Source organism: Salvelinus alpinus, chromosome 36, assembly GCF_045679555.1.
Source record: "Salvelinus alpinus chromosome 36, SLU_Salpinus.1, whole genome shotgun sequence".
Taxonomy (NCBI): Eukaryota; Metazoa; Chordata; class Actinopteri; order Salmoniformes; family Salmonidae; genus Salvelinus; species Salvelinus alpinus.
The window spans coordinates 17332080-17354599 of NC_092121.1; the positions used below are offsets into that span (position 1 = coordinate 17332080).

General features: G+C 42.8%; 1 protein-coding gene across 4 annotated transcripts in view; it reads left to right on the forward strand.

Annotated features, from left to right (window-relative positions):
• Positions 1–22520, forward strand: part of LOC139565267 (transmembrane protein 104-like) — an 83321-nt gene that overhangs the window by 15766 nt on the left and 45035 nt on the right. For all 4 annotated transcript variants that reach the window (XM_071385455.1, XM_071385457.1, XM_071385453.1 and 1 more), the window contains 2 exons: positions 3717–3816; positions 6359–6455. In XM_071385455.1, the coding sequence (XP_071241556.1) occupies positions 3717–3816; positions 6359–6455 (197 nt within the window). The remainder of the gene's footprint in view (positions 1–3716; positions 3817–6358; positions 6456–22520) is intronic.

Here is a 22520-nt window from a genome sequence, read left to right on the forward strand (position 1 = left end):
ATCGCTTTTGTCATCTCTGATGTTAAAAAGGTCAAACCGTTCTGCTCCACTCTGACAATGTCATCTGTGTGCAGATCTCTTCCGGCCACTAGGTGGTGCACTTGGCACACTCGCACACAAAATGATTCACTGACTCACACAAAGCCAGGCAGGCATGCAACATGCTGTTAGAGAAGCAGCATGTTGTTCCCTTGTGGAACACTCTGGCTGCAGTCTCTTCTTTCCACTTTCTCTCAGCCCTATTAAAGTGTTAAAACACTCTTTGGTGATGACCTCTCCCTGTGTGTGTCTGGTGTGGTGTTGTCCTCGGCTGCAGGTGAGGGTGAGGCGCCACAAGGAAGTATCGATCGGTGGCAGAGATAAGAGTCCCCTCTATCTCTCTGTGTGATGTGGGAGTGCTGCCCAGTGACTCTAATCAGAAATGAATTAGATGGGCACTGGGCCCAGCGCGTATGAGAGAGGAGTGAGATGCAGCTCTTTGTCTCAGCTCAATGGCACTCCAGCATAATGGAAGTCTCGTTTATCTCTCTACCCAGATCTCCGCTGATATGAACTCTTCTTTGTGTAATTAGTGCTGGGAGGTAATATAAGATTAGTGGTATGTCTGGTCAGGGAGTTTTACTGGTGTGGTAAAGCTGCCAGGCATTAAAACAAAATCTCTTGTTGTTTTGTTGATGGATATTGGATAGTGGAGTGTTGTTGAATGTGGTGTTGGAGTTAATGGACTTGGTTGTGTGAGTGAAGGGCTGAGGCCTGCGGTGGGGAAGGGCAGCGCACAGGCCAATCAGCTGGCCTCTTGAATCCTTACTACCTCGGGCCGGTTCTGGTTATTGATGGGACTGTTCGACCGCACTGGGCACCACTGGCAGGAAAGGCACTTTTTCACTTGATATGCAGATTCGGTGTGGATGTGTGGGGGAATACTTTTTTTCAATGTTTTTTTTCTTTCTTCTCCTTCCCACTTCATGTAATTGAAAAATAATCACTATGAAAGGGCATTCGACTTCCTCCTGAGCTAAAATTGTCATAGCAGCAGAGCAAGCTTGGAGTAAGGCCATGGGTATCGGCCCCGCCGGTACTGACAGGAATTTTGATGGGGGCTGGTTTATCAGCGGAGCAGCGAGGAGAGTGCGTGTAGTGTTACTGTAATCTTCCTCATCCACAATTTGCAAGTTGATTAGAAGACAACTTTGGCTAATATCACAAAGGGGGGTGAACAACAGAGGCTGGTCTGTGTGCTCCTGCTCCCATCTCAGCCCACCGTCCCTCTAGGTAGAAAAGGCAGTAGAAGTGATGTATAGGGAAATGGATGGTGTGCAAACAGAGGGAGAAGGTACAGGCTCTATAACATGCACCACCCTATACCCTTGACTTATAGAGACCATGGAGAGGAATACTAATCCAGTCTCCTTTATTACAGACCCCAGCTTTAATGAGAACCTAACACCGATGCATACATTTTCTGTACTTGAATGACTTTTCTTAAATGTGATACTTGTACGCTATGAGGGGCACTGACAAAAGGAAAATGGGGAGCAGCGCTGCCATTAAGAAGATAAATGGACATGTTTATGTCAGCCATTTCACCCCTCCCACCACCCCAATTACATAAGCCTCAACTAAAATAGTTTTCAAGTCTCTATTGTATATGAACATAAAGGATGCACTTTCCTTTTCAGAGGGCCTGCTGCTATTACTGCTCAACTCTGATTACCCCAAGATCCAGATCAATATCCCAAGTTTTAGCACAAAGAATACATCTCACTCAATAAAAGCCCATTGGGGTTTCAAAATCAAACCTAAGGAAAGTAATTTCTGTTGCATCCAACAAACCGCCTTTAGTTGTCAGGCTCTCGCATTCACATTCCTGCCTGATGACGCTCCACGATAGCAGAGCGGAGCCCAGTACAGCTGTGGCTTCCAGCGTGGTTGGCATTCAACAAAATGGCTGTGGATGTTGGAAGGAAGCAACTTCCTAACGTACCTCTTCTTCTGGGAACCACTCCTTCCTCCTCCAGACCCAGCTAGAGAGGCTATCAAGGCCTCTGTCAGTCTGCAACAGTGGGGTGATGGATAGTGACGTGTGTCCGTGCCGCTAGGGGACTGAGTGGAGCTCCTAGGTGAAGAGTCATTTGCAGCAGCAGCGTGTGAGCCTCTGGCCGTGGGTAATGGGGAGGTATTAGTGACAGAGCCTGGCAGGGCAGCATCCTCTTGGTCATGCTGGGTCCTCACCTAGCTATCGCTCACTGACAGGGGCAGCACAGGCAGCCCTGATTTCCCCCTATCTGAGGCAAAAGCTCTAACAGGCTTCATTTCCACAGGGCCAGATGGAGACATGCAGGAATGGTAGAGAGTACTGTACAGTGCTAACCTCTGAAAGTGGGGTTGTCGGAGAGGAGGTGAAAATGGAATGTGTAGAATTGATGCAGAGAGAATCGAGTCCCCACCCCACCAACCTGTGAGATACTTTCATACTGTAATCAGTGTGCAGATCAATACTGATATGTACAGTATAGTGTAATCACACACACTGGCGTCTTCTTGAGTTAGTGTTTATTTTCCCCAGCCTGTGTTTTATGACCTCAGTGCACCACTGCACAATGATGTGATCAGATGGTCCTGGAAGAGAATAAACACAACCTGGCTACCAAAGTGCCCTTTGGTTCCCTCTCCCACAGTACTTCAGCACCACATTATTCTCAATGGAGGTAAGATGAGTGGTGGTGCTAGCTAGGTAAATGTTTGCTGTCATCGTCCTTTCCCACAGAATTGACCTGCTGTTAGACTCTCCATCTAGCTCAAACAGGGCTGCAGCAACTTACTGTAGCAACTGTAATATAGCTTCATATCATAATGCAGTCTACTGTAAGTGTCCATCCAACCCTGCCATAAAACAGGTGATAACTGTTTTACAACTACATGGGCTTATCTGGCTGTTGGACCAGCTAGTCCTCTTCCATATCCCTTTTCATGTTTCCCTCGGCTATGCTGTGTGATGGGCAGCAGAAGGTTGCCATTCGTTCCTTTACTCTCAGATCAGATGAATCAATTTAGCCCTGTAAAACTATAAACCCCTCACTTTTATTTATTTTTAATGGACTCCACACTCTAATTTCCCTGTCAGTAATGAATTGGCTGCCAGGACCAGTAGGACGCAGGAGCCTCCCACATGAGAACCCCAGTGTATGATGGATGCCTGGCACAACATGGCTATCGGTCTCCCGTTGTTGAAAGCTCTCAATCTCCGCTCGTTGTGCCAGCTTGGATGGGCCAGTAGTGTGAGGTGGGTGTAGGGGAGGCTGAGGAGAATTTATCATGAAGTGATTACTTTCTTAATTAGTGTGATTAATATTCTTCTGGAGGAGCGGAGAAATGTGCTGCTGCAGTTGTGGCTGCCATCCCGGAGGGAGAAGCAGGGGATTGATGGAGGTGTAGAGACGGAGGAGATTGCCTCTGATGAAGACTGCACGTTTAGCTGTTGAAGTTTGACACAAGTTGCATTGACCATATTTCATAATCAGGCATCTGACGGCTGTTAAAATGAGGAATGTGTTAGCTAAGCTATTCCTGCATGTGTGTAGGCAGATTCTCTCAGAGATATGATGAACTGATAACACAGTCATATACACTAGAAATATCATGTATAATGTATGACATTTATGTATAGATCCAAGTATAATCTGCTCATGTCTTAACCCTTTGGTTTTGTCTTTCAGTTGGTGTCAACATGTTCTACATCTGCATGGTAGTCTACCTGTATGGAGACCTGGCCATCTATGCTGCTGCTGTACCCATATCACTAATGGAAGTAGCCTGGTAAGACCAGCCAGCCAGCCAGCCAGCTTGCTGATTCATTACATTCATGGGTTTCTTATTTGGGGGTGTTATTTCAAGAAACTTTATGACTACTGTGGGTGCAGCTGACTTTCCCAAGTACTTGGAGCATTTACTTTTGGCAGGACAAAACATATCCCTTTCTCTCAGTTCTGTTTTTGTCTCTGCACTTTGGCTGTTCCCTGACCTTCTGTCTCAGTAAAACTTTCTGATGAGGGGGCCTTTAGCCTTCCTGACTTCCCACCAGTGCTCTTGGCATTTACTTTTTGTTGACTGGCTCCCAGACAGGTTTTTATTACAAGTCCCCTCCACTGGCCCGGTGGGCTGGGTGAACATCACATATTCCATATTGTTCTAGTCTCAGACAGTATGACTTAGCCTGCAGATCTAAGGGAGGCTCTTCTCTAGAGAAACTATTGTACTGGTGAGACCACCTTAACCTCTCTGGGGTAGGTGGGACGCAATCGTCCCACCTGGCCAATAGCCAGGGAAAATACAGAGCGCCATATTCAAATAAAATGATATAAAAATCTAACTTTCATTAAATCACACATGTAAGATACCAAATTAAAGCTACACTCGTTGTGAATCCAGCCAACATGTCAGATTTCAAAAAGGCTTTTCGGGGGAAAGCATAAGATGCTATTATCTGATGATAGCACAACAGTAAACAAAGAGAGTAGCATATTTCAACACTGCAGGCACGACACAAAACGCAGAAATAAAAAATATAATTCATGCCTTACCTTTGACGAACTTCTTTTGTTGGCACTCCAATATGTCCCATAAACATCACAAATGGTCCTTTTGTTCGATTAATTCCGTCGATATATATCCAAAATGTCAATTTATTTGGCGCGTTTCATCCAGAAAAACACAGCTTCCAACTTGCGCAACATCACTACAAAATATCTCAAAAGTTACATGTAAACTTTACCAAAACATTTCAAACTACTTTTGTAATAGGTATTTTTTTGTAATGTTAGGTATTTTTAAACGTTAATAATCAATCAAATTGAAGACGGGATGATCTGTGTTCAATACAAAAAGAAAACAAACTGACGCAACTTTTCTGGTAATGTGCCTCTCTCAAACAATTTACTTCAAGTGACTCTCATTTAAGATGGCCGTACTTCTTCATTACACAAAGGAAAAACCTCAACCAATTTCCAAAGACTGGTGACATCCAGTGGAAGCGGTAGGAACTGCAAACAAGTCCCTTAGAAATCTGGTGTCCCAATGAAAACGCATTGAAAAGACAGTGACCTAAAAAAAAAAAAAAATCTGAATGGTTTGTCCTCGGGGTTTTGCCTGCTACATAAGTTCTGTTATACTCACAGACATGATTCAAACAGTTTTAGAAACTTCAGAGTGTTTTCTATCCAAATCTACTAATAATATGATTATCTTATATTATGGGGATGAGTAGCAGGCAGTTGAATTTGGGCATGCTATTTATCCAAAAGTGAAAATGCTGCCCCCTACCCCGAAGAAGTTAACCGTCAGGATCACAATTCAATTTGGTGTAGCTTTATGACAGAAAGATGATTGACTTTCTCATGGTGTTCCAAAAAGTACAATTTCAACCAAAGACCTCCGCCCCAAACACTAAAGCGCTCTCCCATTTTGCCCAAATGACGTTAGATTATCAGTGACTCTTTAAGGGTTCAGTGAGCTCTGGGAGTGCCATATAGGGGGTTCTTATGAACATAATGTGGTGAGGATGAGATCCTTAAACATTTATAGAGATACTTAGCTTTTAAAGGTGAAGGGGAGTGAATACATTTCAATTCAAGATTACAATTTAACCACTTACCACATCAGAGGAAGTTCTATTAACATACCACCATAATAGCATAAAAAATATACATTTGTCCCTCTGACTCAGCGGGGTCGAAAAGCGCCGTGGTAACTTTTTAGCTAAAATGTGAGGCGGAACAGACACTTAAAAAGGAATTACCCTATGGCACAGACCGGAGCTCCCCGCTCGACTGGCTCTGCCACTGAGGAGAGCCAGGCGATTGAGATCGCAGAGCGGTATCTCTTTGTAAAGCCTTGCCGCAGCAGACTTCTCGGTGGCAGAGGCAGATTCTAATGATTATGTCCCATAATTGATGCTCAGTCTGCCGCACCTTGTTGGCAGCACTGAAAGGGTTTTGTGATTGCCTCAGAATGACAATGTGTAATTTTCCACCAGGAAGACTGGATCATCAATTGGATACCTTTCTTACTGATAATCTAACCGCTCCGAGGTAGTAGGAACTGGCCTCACTGATAATCTAACCGCTCCGAGGTAGTAGGAACTGACCTCGCTGATAAATCTAACCGCTCCGAGGTAGTAGGAACTGACAAGTCTCCAAAGTTTTCGTAATTCTGCCCTGTCATATTTCATCTTTTATCATTGCTTCATGTTCCTTTGCTATATTGTAAACTAGTCTTTCCTGTCGTATGTTATTCTTGGACTGACTTGATCTGATCATGAAGGGATCTGTAATGATCACCAGTCTGTCTGTTCTCTCTGTAGTGGTAACCACTCATGCAGTGCTGGCAGTGTGAAATACGACGACACCGACTTGTGCTGGGGGCCTGTCACCAGGAAAGACGCCTACAAGGTGTTTCTGGTGAGTACATACTGCACCCCTGTTTCTCACCCCTGTCCTTCTACCCTTGTCCCAAAGGCCCCTGGAGGACACATGGTGTACCACACCTCTCTCTGTCAGATCCTGCAATCGTGACAGCCCCAATGTGCCAACCCCTGTCTGTGTTAGTGTCAGCCTCAGCCCAGAGAGCCCCTTCCAGTTCGGTCTCCCTCTCACGCCACCCCTCCCGCAGCCCTCCTGAGCAAGTGTGTGTGCCCTTGAAGTCTTAAGAGAGCAAAACTCCTGCGATTTCCACTTTTGCTTTAACTTTGCCGGCCGACAGTGATAGATGTGCTGATCTCCTCCTGTATTATTTCCCCCCTCCACTGTTCTCCCTCCACCCTCACTCCTCCCTCATTTTCAACAGAACGAGCATACTCAAACAATTCTCCAATAAATGCATTGTTGGTTTTATCTCGTCTGGGATAAGCCTCTTACATCATGTCAACGAATTGAAATTATGCTGATTTATAATCTCCTCCTGTATTTTTTTTGTTTACTTTGCAGTTTCACAAAGTTTCCTTTTAGGGAAAGGGACATTTCCACCTCTGTGTTAATTTATCTAACTGATTGCCTCTTATTATAGTAGATGTTGAGATGATGTCTGCTTGGTAATATGTTTAAAATAATTGACTGTATCTGACAGAAACTGTTTTCTGGTGTTTCTTGAAGAAGTTGTCTCCTGTTATTAGTTTTGGTCTCCTGCTTACAGGCATTTGGACTTCTAGGAGCTTAGTTGTATTTTCTCCCATTTTCGTCTCCATGAAACCTTATTAGATTTCTTCCCGTGGTGGACTCGTCTTTAAATAAATAATTGGGCTTTGATAAAACATTCATCAGCTTCTGTTAGCACACAGGGAGTGGAGTGTCTTCCTGCTCCTCAGCCCCCCTTTGTCTTTGACGTGCCTGGGTCAAACGCTCTGGCCCCTTAGCCACTGCCCACCACTCCCCATGATCACTTTAAATAATTGATTGACTATTCCTTTTAAGCCCAGCCGCTCTCCATACACCGCTCTGTCCTGCCCAATGGAAATACCTCTCCTCTCCCACCTACGCTATACCTGCTTATGCCCTCTGACACGTCTCTGCCCCACCCCAAAGACCACGGTGCCCTTCGTCCTAATGATGGGTCTATCTAGGCACAATGTCCACAACATCTAGAGTATTTGCCATCTGGAGTCATTATGCAGCCCAGTATTTTCCTTTTTCTTTACAACGTCCATATCATTTCACTGGAAGGCTTCAAGCTCCAAACTAAGTGACCTGCTTTATCACCCTACTGCCAGTCTCTTTATGAACTGAGTGAGTCAGATGGTGCTTTAGTATTGACTCCTATTATAATATGCTTAATCAGACTTTGGAAAACATTGGAACAGTTGTCAGAAAGGCTGACAATACGGCATTGGGAAATGCTTAATTATTTTGTTTTGGTTTAGCTAAAGAATTCAAATGAGCCTATTCATATATTATGCCGTCCCATTCTTTGAGTGTTTGAAAAAGGCATTACAAAAAGAACCATAATTACAATTCCTAATTACTTTTTTTGTTTTGGTTATGCAATTAGTTTGACTTAGTTTTGAGCCTCTAAGAGGGTGTTGGCATTAGCAAACACACTGCGTTCAATATGTTATCATTAGGTGCTGCTCAGTTGTTGTATACCAATGGAATTGCTCAAAGCTGGTCTCTTCTCTGTGTTTCAGTCATCATTACATTCTATCTTTAATGGCCCTTCTCTCCTGTCCTCATCAACCACATTTCTCTCCTCACCATCACATCTTCTCAACCTCAAAATCGAGTAGTCTCTCCTGGCAACAGATTGTCAGTTAATCCTCCATTTGTACCTTGACCAGGCATGTGTAGCTCCCAGTTCTATAGGTGTCATTGATATGGGGCTTTAATCACATGCTATGGTATTATCTGTTTCCTTAAGGGATTTTACTGTGGTAACTGCTCTGTGTACCGTATTTATTCATCTTAAATAATCAATAGTGTGTGTAATGTGTATGTTGTGGTTTTGTGCTAAGCACTAATGCTACCTGACCTTCCTCAGTTGGGTGCGTATTTGGTCTGCCTGGGCTGCCGTACTGGGTAGGGCACCACTGGCTGCCACAGGGGGAGTGGGATTGATGTCGGACACATTAGTCCAGCCACAGTGTTATTAGGGTTTAGAAAAGGAAGCAAGGAAAGATTAAAGGGCAGCCCGATTACAGCATAACGGCGCACAGCTGTAATCCCTGTGTGGGTGGCTGTTTGTGAGAGAAGGAAAGAGACTGATAGAGTGAAAGAGAAGGAGAGAGCATGATATAGAGAACTCAGGTTAATGTCACAGACAGACAGAAGTAGGGTTGATGGAGTGGTTCCTCCAGGGGGCCTTCTACCCTCTGCACCCTCAAGAATGGACTGTTGTCCATACAGACAGGCTTAAGAGCTTTTTTTCACCTGCCCTGTACTGTGTTGGTCTGAAATTCACAACCCTGGGCGTTGCGTGTTTCGGACCACCGGCCTCCTCATCAGACCAGGTTTTTATAGATGCCACCCACATTTCAGTGATCTGCCCGGCCAGACAGCTCTAATCGTCATCAACTGAGCCACAAGCTAGTCTTATTCTAGATCTCGTTGGTCGATTTGAATGTCCCAGTCCCTTTATCAGAACAAGATACAAGAGACATTTCAGTTGAAGGCATTCAGTTGTACAACTGACTAGGTATCCCCCTTTCCCTTACATGACCAAAACTGTGGACACCTGCTCGTCAAACATCTCATTTCAAAATCTAACCTACCACTTTGCGGCTGAGTCATTGTTGCTCCTAGACGTTTCCACTTCACAATAATAGCACTTACAGTTGACCAGGGAAGCACTAACAGGGCAGAATTTTGACGTACTGATTTGTTGGAAAGGTGGCATCCAATGACGGTGCCACGTTGAATGTCACTGAACTCTTCAGTACGGGCCATTTTACTGCCAATGTTTGTCCATGGATGTTGCATGGCTGTGTGCTCGATTTTATACACCTGTCAGCAGCAGGTGTGGTTGAAATAGCTGAATCTACTAATTTGAAGAGGTGTCCACATACTTTTGTGTGTGTCTGTGTGTGTATATATTAGAGGTCGACCGATTATGATTTTTCAACGCCGATACCGATACCGATTATTGGAGGACAAAAAAAGCCGATGCCGATTTAATCAGCCGATTAATAAATAATACAAAAATGTTTTATATATAGATATATATATCATACACACACACACATTTTTGTAATAATGACAATTGCAACAATAATGAATGAACAATGAACACTTTTATTTTAACTTAATATAATACATAAATACACACACACACACACACAGCTCTGAAGTGACAATGATACTGAAGAGTCTGCTTAGGAGACAAATACTCTCAACTGTTTGAATAAAAATAGAGTTTAAGTTACCTGTGATGAATGTTGAAAACAAAAACTGTCATTTCTATATGCAGGAAATCCTATTTTAATAATGGGCATGGTAAGAATTGACGACCAAAGTGCGAGTCATAATTCCCATGACACCTTCTAGCAAAATCTGAAAAGCGGTTCCTTCATTTATTCCATAGGATATTTTTTAGATTCACTTAAAATAAGGTCTGTGTTTCGTGTAGGATTACACCACCTTGCCAATTTTATAACTGTGTAGATATCCATAGGACAAGGTAACTCTGATCAATATTGGCTAAATATAAGTGAAGATAAAAAAATTTGTAGTGTGGATTTATGAAAATATGTTGACAAACGTTACCTTATCCTAGTGAGATTTACACGGGTATCAAAACGTCGAGGCGGTTTAAGCCTGCACAAAACACAGACCTTATTTGAAGTAGATCAAGACATTCTCTATGGAAGACATGAACGGTAAAATAACGAAGGAACCCCTTTCAAGTTCAGCCGCAAGTTATTACAGGAATTATAACGCGTCGACTATTTCTCTCTAAACCATATACCTTTGACTATTACGGAAACTATCACCTCGAAAACAAAACGTTTATTCCGTTCCGTATTTTATCTAACGGGTGGCATCCATGAGTCTAAATATTCCTGTTACATTGCACAACCTTTAATGTTATGTCATAATTACGTAAAATTCTGGCAAATTAGTTCGCAAAGAGCCAGGTGGCCCAAACTGTTGCATATACCCTGACTCTGCGTGCATTGAACGCAAGAGAAATGACACAATTTCACCTGGTTAATATTGCCTGCTAACCTGGATTTCTTTTAGCTAAATATACAGGTTTAAAAATATATACTTGTGTATTGATTTTAAGAAAGGCATTGATGTTTATGGTTAAGTACACATTGGAGCAATGACAGTCATTGATTGATTGTTTTTTATAAGATAAGTTTAATGCTAGCTAGCAACTTACCTTAGCTTAATGCATTCGCGGCACAGGCAGGCTCCTCGTGGAGTGCAATGTAATCAGTGTTAGAGCATTGGACTAGTTAACTGTAAGGTTGCAAGATTGGATCCCCCGAGCTGACAAGGTTAAAAATCTGTCTTTCTGCCCCTAAAGGAGGCAGAACGTTCCTAGGCCGTCATTGAAAATAAGAATGTGTTCTTAACTGACTTGCCTAGTTAAATAAAGATTAAATAAAAAGGTGTAAAAAAATAAATAAATAATAGTATATATAGTGTAGTATATATAGTGTACCTCACATTATGCTTGTAGATCTCTCATTTAATTTGTAATTTTTTCGCAGACAGTAGCCCCACGGTGGTTGCAGCAGTGTTTGTTGTGCTTGGACAACAGATTGGGGGTTATTTTTAGTATGTGACAGAACAGCTGTCCCAGTTCAGAAAAGTAGTTCTGCTCTACTAGCAGACCCACAAGGCTCTGGGGATCAGCACAGAGAAGGGGAGAGAGGTGAGAAAAACACTGACCAAATCAAGGATCATCTATTATATAGGAGGGACTATTTTGATAACCGCTGTCAATAGATTTCTTCAGCTTATCTGAACAATTGGGAAGAAGCTATCGTCTTCACAGCCTGTCTAGGGCTGGGAATTTCCAGGGACCTCACGATGTTATCACGATACTTAGATGCCAATATGATATGTATTGTGATTCTATATGTAATTCAATTTGATAATGCTGCAGAGAGACAAGAGAGCATGAGAAAATGAGTTTTGATCAGTCATGGAAATAAATGCTGAAAACATGTTGGCTCACTATTTAAAAATTTGGAGAACAAGCTGTAGGATGAAAAATACCGGAGTTTTGACTCAGGTACAGCCGACTTGCTCTAGCTAATGCTACCAAGCAACAAAAAAAGTGTGTATGTATATATATATATCACACACAGTTGAAGTCGGAAGTTTAGACCTTAGACCTTACATACACCTTAGCCAAATATATTTAAACTCAGTTTTTCATAATTCCTGATATTTAATCCTAGTAAAAATTCCCCGTCTTAGGTCAGTTAGTATCACCACTTTATTTTAAGAATGTGAAATGTCAGAATGATAGTAGAGAGAATGATTTCTTTCAGCTTTTTTTCTTTCATTACATTCCCAGTGGGTCAGACATTTGCATACATTCAATTAGTATTTGGTTAGCATTGCCTTTAAATTTGTTTAACTTCGGTCAAACGTTTCGGGTAGCCTTCCACAGGCTTGCCACAATAAGTTGGGTGAATTTTGGCCCATTTCTCCTGACAGGGCTGGTGTAACTGAGTCAGGTTTGTTGGCCTCCTTGCTCGCACACGCTTTTTCAGTTCTGCCCACAAATCTTCTATAGGATTGAGGTCAGGACTTTGTGATGGCCACTCCAATACCTTGACTTTGTTGTCCTTAAGCCATTTTGCCACAACTTTGGAAGTATGCTTGGGGTCATTGTCCATTTGGAAGACCCATTTGCGACTAAGCTTTAACTTCCTGACTGATGTCTTGAGATGTTGCTTCAATATATCCACCTAATTTTACCTCCTCATGATGCCATCTATTTTGTGAAGTGCACCAGTCCCTCCTGCAGCAAAGCACCCCCACAACATGATGCTGCCACCCCCGTGCTTCACGGTTGGGATGGTGTTCTTGGGCTTGCAAGCCTCCCTCTTTTTCCTCCAAACATAACGATAGTCATTATGGCCAAACAGTTCTGTTTTTGTTTCATCAGACCAGAGGACATTTCTCCAAAAAGTAAAATCTTTGTCCCCATGTGCAGTTGCAAACTTTGGTCTGGCTTTTTTATGGCGGTTTTGGAGCAGTGGCTTCTTCCATGCTGAGCGGCCTCTCAGGTTATGTCGATATAGGACTCGTTTTACTGTGGATATAGATACTTTTGTACCCGTTTCCTCCAGCATCTTCACAAGGTCCTTTGCTGTTGTTCTGGGATTGATTTGCACTTTTCGCACTAAAGTATGTTCATCTCTAGGAGACAGAACGCGTCTCCTTCCTGAGCGTTATGACGGCTCCGTGGTCCCATGGTGTTTATACTTGCGTACTATTGTTTGTACAGATGAACGTGATACCTTCAGGCATTTGGAAATTGCTCCCAAGGATGAACCAGACTTGTGGAGGTCTAACAAATTTTTTTCTGAGGTCTGTCTGATTTCCTTAGATTTTCCCATGATGTCAAGCAAAGAGGCACTGAGATTGAAGGTAGGCCTTGAAATACATCCACAGGTACACCTCCAATTGACTCAAATTATGTCAATTAGCCTATCAGAAGCTTCTAAGGCCATGACATCATTTTCTGTAATTTTCCAAGCTGTTTAAAGGCACAGTCAACTTAGTGTATGTAAACTTCTGACCCACTGGAATTGTGATAAAGTGAATATAAGTGAAATAATCTGTCTGTAAACAATTGTTGGAAAAATGACTTGTGTCATGCAAAAAGTAGATGTCCTAACCGACTTGCCAAAACTTTAGTTTGTTAACCAGAAATTTGTGGAGTGGTTGAAAAATGAGTTTTAATGACTACATCATGAGTGTCTGTGAACTTCTGACTTAAACTGTATCTGTATATATATGTATGTATGTATGTATGTATTAAATATATTTTTTTTTACAAATCGATATGTAACTGTATCGATTCCCCCCCGTCACTAAGCCTGTCAAACCACTCTCTCTCGGATTGAGAGGTAGGGCCTACACAGTATGAACTTTGCACCTCATACATACATGAATGCAGAGGACATGAGTGAAACTCAATAACAATTTTCACTGGATTGCACGGAATGGAATTCACAATTCTGGAGGTTAGCCTCACACCTTACCCTGAGGTGTCTGGACTATTTGTCAGGTTGACTTATCGTCAATGGCCAGCTCTGCGAGTTCTTTTGAAACTTAGTCATATCAGTTCATTCAGTGACTTTGTGACTGAAATTAAAAAAGTATTCCAGGTGATCAAAGGCTTTATCATTCTGTAAACCTTCAATGGACGTCAAGCTTTTCACACAGCTTGTGCTGGGCTGGTCTTTGTCAGTTCCTTTCACATTCTTTAGTCCCTTTCAGACGGAGCTCAGACGACATTGATTGTAAACACAGAGGCTTTTGTCATAGCAAGACGGACTAATAACAGCATACAAGCTGCACGGTGGGTGACCTGTTTGGTTCGCTCTGACCTTTGGTTAGATCAATGGTGTCCACACAAAACGCTATGTATCATGCTGTGGAGCATGGCAGCCATTTTCTCCATCACGATCTGCAAAACCTCTTAACCCTTTTACACTTGTAGGAATTGGACTATATGGATAGGGCTAAATTAAAATGTTTCTGACAGAACAAATATGAAAATGATATGCATAACCATGGTAGCAATTGAAAGGAAACAGTTTGGATATTATTGGAAAATGATTAGACCAAAGGTGAGGACACAACAGTTCACCTGACACAAGACTGAATCCAAACATTACACTGTTGATTTTCTGTGCATTTTACATTTATTGTCCTTCTGTTGCATTTGTTGATAACAAAATCTGAAAATACTCTGGATCTATTCAGTAACTGTGGCGTAGGTGCAACATAAGACAAATCATTCCAAGTGTTTGAGTGAGAGGACTAACTGGTGTATCCACGTGGCCACAAACCTCTCCAAAGTGTGCACGTATCCTAAGTCATTTTAATGCACTTTTATTACTCAGAGAATAGTCTTCAACTACAAGGTGCTTCTTTTGCCCTCTTGTCTGTCGTATCCTGCATCCCAGCCGTCACACAATTACTGTTGTTTTCGCAATCCAGAAACTGTCCATTTATAAATCACAGTCTGGGTCAGGTGGGCATCATTTGAAAGCTTGCTATATTGCCAACATGACAAACGAAATTCTAAAGTAAGATTTTACAAAGTTAGGCTTTCACAATGCAATTCAGGGAAATTGGTCATAATTTTGGTGCGCATCGGAATGAGTCATGAGTGCATTCAGGTGCATGTGCCGTGGCAAATTTTCTTCACAAAAGACAAAAATAGGCTCATTCTGTTCAGACACCCCAGTTTATGATGCCATGTCATCTTGTAACTGTACATCAAACATAGTGATCATAAACGTTGATATTGCATATGCATGAGTTTGATCATATAGAAATGTGAAGTGCACATTTGTACTCACTTGTATGACATAATACATAACAAACGTCATCTTCCAAAATACATAGTCCTCTTAATTTTAATGTGTGTTTGTAACTGCAACTACTTGTCAAACTCTATGTTCAGAACAGCGGTCAGTCAAACCCTTACAGTGACGTGAAGCGCAGAGCTCTGACGTCATGTATAGCATGTTACTCTTCAGCCACTGCGTTCCAATTTAGGCATTTATCCATGCCCAAATCTGCCATTTTCATCCTGTACAAGGTACGAGTGTAAAGGGCTACGAAGATGAGTTGGGTGAGATTTGATCTGCTGCTGCTTGATTCTCGTGTCCAGTACACAGGCTGTTTTCACTCTCCCTTAAAACTAATATACAGTATCTTTAGACAATAAGAGAAATCTTACATCCTAACTACTCACTTAGATTGGGCTTTTCCTCAGTCATGCATATCCAAGCGTAAGGTTGTAGGTCATTGTGTGCTTGGCCAATCCTAGCCGTTGACCTGCCCTTTACATTGGACCACAGTTTTAATTGTAAGGATTATGTTTCGGCGTGAAAGTGCAACAATGGGGTCTTTCTGGGGACTGGCTTAACCCCAGCAGAGAGATTTCCTGAGACCTCAATTAAATTTCTTTGTCCGTTGTTGCTCCCTGGCGAGGTTTACCTTTTGATTTTCAATTGCAATTTGCAACACCATTGGGATTTTACTGCATATAAAAGGCCATAGCTGTCCACTGGTTCCATAATGCATACAAATACTGTTGGGCGGCAGCGTAGCCTAGTGGTTAGAGCATTGGACATTGGAGTAACTGAAAGGTTGCAAGTTCGAATTCCCGAGCTGACATGGTACAAATCTGTCGTTCTGCCCCTGAACAAGGCAGCTAACCCACTGTTCCTAGGCCGTCATTGAAAATAAGAATTTGTTCTTAACTGACTTGCCTAATTAAATAAAGATAAAATAAAAAATAAATATACTGTTGGATAACCCAACTGTGATTTAAATGGCTGATTTTATATTGAGAATGTTTTTTTTGTGGTTGAGAAAGTGATGGAAATCAATACTGTATATCAGCTCAAAATGAGGTTTTGCTGACACTGCGTTCTTTCCCTGTTTGTCTTTATGTATATGTGCGTATTAAAGGCTGTGTCTATTAGACCACTCAAAGGGAGTGGATGCCCTGTGAATTGAAATATTCTCTCAGCGGGCGCCACCCACCATGAAACGAGGCCACCTTTGTGTCAACCATCTGTTTAGATCCACTCCATTGAACTAGTCAGACTCACTCACACACTCGGGGACCCACAGAGAGAACAGACGCAGATAAGCCCAAATAATACACAAAGATACAGTATTTTACCCCATGCTTTCTTTTCATCCCTCTCTGTCTGTATGGTGAAAAGCGAGTGATGCTTTCTTCAGATGTTTGTGTGTTTCACTTTGGAGGAGAGGGAGCGAGGGTGCTGTAGTGTAGCTCTGTTGTGGTGCAGCCATCCCAGAGCTGCAGGGAGATGACAGTGCAGATGGTTTAATAGAGATTACCTCAGCAGGGGGAAGTGTTTGAGTTGGGAACCACACAAGTGGAGTCCACTCCACACCAACACAAGGCAGAACCCAATCAGAGCTGCAGATCAGGACATTGCAGAGGAGCACAGCCGTACTGGGAGAGGACTGGAGGGACTGTTGGCAAGGGGGACTTAGAGGTCATGCAGGAGAGAGGATACAGGCTCTCTGAGTCAGAGAACAATAATGTATGCTGAGGATCCAACTGATCATCCAGTCAGACTTTTGAAAGACTAGAACCTATACTTACCCTGTTTAGGAAGAGTTTGTCCCATCTGTGTTTGCTAACTACAGCATATTGCTTCCACTCCAGCAGATTGAGCAGTTGTTAACCTTTTTTGTGTGTGAGTTCTGCTGGTGCTGCTGTCACATTACCATGAAGAGTGGCAGTTAGCCACACGAGACAAACTGCTAACGCCATCAAATGTGCTTAAGAATCTCTTTGGCAGCTGTCACTACAGAACGCAATGTGGCTTGCCTGTGATTTGTAACAAAGGTAATACATGGTTTAATTATTGCCTTCAGCCTGTCCATTTAACTCAGTTTTTCCTCCGTCTTTTTGCTTATAGACTCTGCAGACGATCATCATTTGAGAAGTTATTTCACTCATTGGTTTTGAGAAAACAAAATAAGGGAGTAGTGTAGCCCATTGCTTTCTGTTACTTTTAATGGCATTGTCTGTGTCAATTGTTTATTCTTTCCTTTTCTCAGGGGAGTAAGATAAAATAGACGTATTTGGCCTGTCTAACACGTTAAAGTCCGTGCCTCGTGTTTAAGGAGAAAATCTACATGCTGTGTACAATATTGTTTTCTGTTTTGAAAAGCTGGTTATCTGGTACAAGGACATTGCAGAATGATGTAAGGGTCTTGCTCGGTGGGTGGCTGAACGCTAACAAACGTGATTCTCATGGAATTAATCTGACGCTTAAACGGAACACAGGCTCCCATTTAAAAAGGGACTGGTTTCAAGAGACTTTTACATTCAGACCCTGTGACCTTGGGCTGATTGCTTGTATGGCTGTGTGTTGGTGTATTTGTCGGGGCCTGCTGGTCAGGCTGACCAGACCCAGCCTCCTATTGAAAGAATGACCCAACCGTTTGCACCCTTCTCCAAAGCCAGGAAATAAAAAGGGACAGTCCGCTTCCTCATAGAGCTTGTCTTTTTCAATTACACCGTGACATGGAGCATATTCATGAAAAGGCCCCTTAGTTGATGTATTATTTAATTTATTCTTCATAAGGTCCATCGTCATAATTTAATGAGACCTTGTTCTCTGTGCGATATGGCACCCCCTTCTCCCCATCCCCCACATCCCCTACTAAAAGTTATAACGATCGGGAGAGTGAAATAGCCGAGGTCCAATTAAACCACAGGCAAATTATCGTTTTGAATTTCCTCCCAGTTATGTCCCTTGCCTGTCATAAATCTTCCCTTTGCGGTGTTGCTCGTTATTTTTACCTAGGTGTATAATGGTTTCTTTTGAGGAGCCAGAGATGTTAATTAGGCAAACCAACTGGAAGGCAACTGCACCCCAGGTCCCCATATGAAGTCATAGTGGTTCAGTGTATTAAATGAGTGCTATGCTCATCATTCTTTACTTTCACAACTGATTATTGTTCCCAATTTACTCTGGCTACCCAAATAGAGGCAGCTGGCACAAATGTGTCCACAACAGTTTTTCGGGAGGTCTGGTTAAGCTAAACCCATATTTCTGGGAAGTTGTGAATGATAAATTAGGGAATAGTTTTAAATGTTGGCTAAGAGTTTAGCTCATGTCTTATCCTTGGTATCCTCTCATCTCTCCAGAGAGAAGTGCATTTTGAGATCCAGTGTAAAGGCAGAGCTTTATATCAGCCCCTCGATTGCTCTGTTGAACTAAGAATGACCTTTACAGGTCACACCCAAGTTCAGTATTTGTTTACGCTGATGTTATGTCTGTTCAGTGATTGTTGTATGCCACAACATTCTCTGATAGACTTCAAAGGCTTGAAACTCTGAACATCAGAGGGGTTTTGAAGCTAGGATAAAGGGAGTAATCCAGTCTTATCTGTACAGTATAGAGTTGATCATCCTCATCATTTCCTCTCCTCATTGCTTCAGTCTCTTTCTGTTTCAGTAATGGCTTGGTGATATCACTGAAGTTACTAACTCATATCTATCAAATCAAACTTTATTTGTCATATGCGCTGAATACAAGTGTAGACCTTACCGTGAAATGCTTACTTACAAACCCTTAACCAATAGTGCAGTTTAAGAGTTAAGATAAACTAAAGTTTAAAAAAAGTTTATAAAAAATAAATAAAAAGTTACACAATAACGTGACAGTAACGAGGCTATATACAATGAGTACCGGTATCGATTAATTGTTCAGCAGTCTTATGGCTTGGGGGTAGAAGCTGTAAAGGAGCCTTTTGGTCCTAGACTTGGTGTTCCGGTACCGCTTGCTGTGCGGTAGCAGAGAAAACAGTCTATGATTTGGGTGACTGGGTCTCTGACAATTTTTTTATGGGCTTTCCTCGGACACCGCCTATTATATAGGTCCTGGATGGCAGGCAGCTTGGCCTCAGTGATGTACTGGGCCGTACGCACTACCCTCTGTAGCGCCTTACGGTCAGATTGCCATACCAGGCAGTGATTGAACTGGTCAGGATGCTCTCAATGGTGCAGCTGTAGAACTTTTTGAGGATCTGGGGACCCATGCCAAATCTTTTCAGTCTCCTGAGGGGGAAAAGGTTTTGTTGTGCCCTCTTCACGACTGTCCTGGTGTGTTTGGACCATGATAAGTTCCTTGGCGTCCACATCACCAACGATCTAACTCTTGACCCGCTCCACTACAGTTCCGTTGATGTTAATAGGGGCCTGTTCGGCCCGCCTTTTCCTGTAGTCCACGATCAGCTCCTTTGTCTTGCTCACATTGAGGGAGAGGTTGTTGTCCTGGCACCACACTGCCAGTTCTCTGACCTCCTCCCTCTAGGCTGTCTCATCGTTGTCGGTGATCAGGGCTACCACTGCTGTGTCGTCAGCAAACTTAATGATAGTGTTGGAGTCGTTTGGCCACGCAGTCATGGGTGAAAAGGTAGTACAGGAGGGGACTAAGTACACACCCCTGAGGGGCCCCAGTGTTGAGGATCAGCGTGGCAGACGTGTTGTTGCCTACCCTTACCACCTGGGGGCGGCCCGTCAGGAAGTCCAGGATCCAGTTGCAGTGGGTCTAGGGTATCCGGGAGGATGTTGTTGATGTGAGCCATGACCAGCCTTTCAAAGCACTTCATGGCTACCGACGTAAGTGCTACGGGTCGGTAATCATTTAGGCAGGTTACCTTCTCTTCCTTGGGCACAGGGACTATGGTGGTCTGCTTGAAGCATGTTGGTATTACAGACTCAGTCAGGGAGAGGTTGAATATGTCAGTGAAGACACTTGCCAGTTGGTCCGCGCATGCTTTGAGTATACGTCCTGGTAATCCATCTGGACCTGCGGCTTTGTAAATGTTGACCTATTGGCTTGTTTGATGGTTTGTCTGAGGGCATAGCGGGATATCTTATAAGTGTCCGGATTAGTGTTCCGCTCCTTGAAAGCGGCAGCTCTAGCCTTTAGCTTGATGCGGATGTTGCCTGTAATCCATGGCTTCTGGTTGAGATATGTATGCACTGTCACTGTAGGGACGACGTCGTCGATGCACTTATTGATGAAGCCGATGACTGAGGTGGTATACTCCTTAATGCCATTGGATGAGTCCCGGGAACATATTCCAGTCTGTGCTAGCAAAACAGTCCTGTAACGTAGGTTGAATCTATGTCTGCTACAGTTACTTCGGAGTCTTAGGAATTGAGCTACCGATATGTTCCGCTTATGGTGTACGGGGTGGTTACTGTCTGTGTGTAAAAGTGTATTCCTACTGTGCGGCTTGCAGAAGATAGTACACTCCAAGTCTGTTTTCTTCTCTTCTTCTCTCTGTTGTGAATTTGAGATTTGGGTCAGATAAATTATAAGAAATTAACTCTGAGAGGGAGACCTTCAGTACCGTTCCATACCAGTAGGATGTCGTCTATGTATCTTTTCCAAAGGGTGATATTCTGGAAATATGGGTTTTTCTGGACATCATAAATGAAGGTCTCCCAGTGTCTCATGAATACATTTGCATAGTTAGGAGCGAAGTCAGCTCCCATTGCTGTACTCTGAATCTGTTGGTAGAAACTTCCAGCATATTGGAAGTAATTTGATGTGAGGGCTATTTCAGTGAGAGACAGAATAAAGTTAGACGGAGGTAAGAAACCCTCAGGTCTAGTGTTGAGATAGCGTGAGAGCGCTCGTAGGCTTGCGCCATGCGGGCTATTAGTTTAGAGAGACTGAACGTCAAGTGTACCCAAGATGCTTTCGCTGTCGCATTTATAGTTATTGATGATCTTAAGCACATCATGGTATCTCCTAAAAAGGCTGGCAATGCTGGCACAAATGTTGAGATGAATAAATCATCATATTGAGACAGGTGTTCAACAGGGCTACTGTTACCTGACACTATGGGACGTAAAGGAGGTTCATCCATACTTTTATGTATTTTCGGTAAGCCATCATAAACTGGACAGACTGGATTAAAGTGAGCAATAAGAAATCAATCTGCCTTTTTTGTTATTGAGTGCCCTAACTTAATTTTACCTCAAGTTAGTCCTTTTGGAAGTTTTTCTTGGTAAGCCCTTCTTATAGTTATTCTAACATGTTCAAAGTGCACATCAGAAGTCTGTAAGAAGGACCACATATAGTTGTATCCTCGACATGCATGTTCTTCTGAATGCGATTTCTGTCACTCTGAGCACGGTGTGTAGATGCCCTAATCAGGTTACGCACCCAATGCATATGGGTCCGGTAAATTTAAAATGTTGCCGGTCAAATATCCGGCACAACCATTTCCTAATGGAAACCCTCATGTGACATCGTTATTCAAACAAAGCAGCAGTGTGTGAGGGCATACATTTGAGACCTCAGTGGTCCTCACCATTTAGTCTCAAATAGACTCACACAAGTGGAACACTGCAATCACTTGCTTAATCATGCTGTAAATGGTTCTTAATAGTTGAGCGATTGCCTTTTAAAAAGTTTAGGCCTACACATGGATTCTCTGTCAGACTGTCCTGAGACCGTATGCTGACCTAGGAATGCTGGCGGATTGTGAAAGTCTTGGCCTGACAAATACTAGTTGGCCATGACAAGCCCAGCCAGTGTGATTTATTAGTACTGCAGTGAAATAAATAGAGATGCATCTATATGCGTGCTTTAGTCTTCATGTGGGCTAGCCCTACAGCGGTGTGTACATTTGAAATACCACGGGTCAAACTTCTTTGATTTTACTGACGTCTGCTTCAACTTCCTTCATTAGTGTTCTGTCATCTCCTACTGAGACAGAGTGAAGAGGAATTGGGCACAACTGCATTACTGTAGTGTTGAGCAATTCTGATGTGTTAAATAGTCACAGGCAGGTGGCAAAATATCCCATCTACACTTACCCCCCCATCACCTACACTTACCTCCCCCTCCTCCATGTCCCATCCCATCCTCTGGCTGCTGCCATCCTTCCTCTCATTACAGTCATCTTTAATTGCGTAGAGACTAGATGGTTGTCTCCTGGGTCATCTACTTAATTAACAGTAAAAGTGTCTGTGTTGAGTATATCTCACTTCCTCCGAGAGCGGGCTGTGTAGGAGAAAGATGAGTGTTGAGGTTGTTTTTATTCTGTTCACACATCTCACAGTGATGGTAGCCATGAGCTAACCATTAGGCTCATACATCTGGACATCAGCTTGACCTTGGTGAGTGTGAAGCTAATGAAATCAATACAAAATGTGTTCCTTGTAGCCTTGTCAAAGTTGCAATTTTCTAATTTAGCATTGTACGGTCATATTTTAGACAGTTATTGAGGTAAGCTCACTTCTGGGTAGAGTCC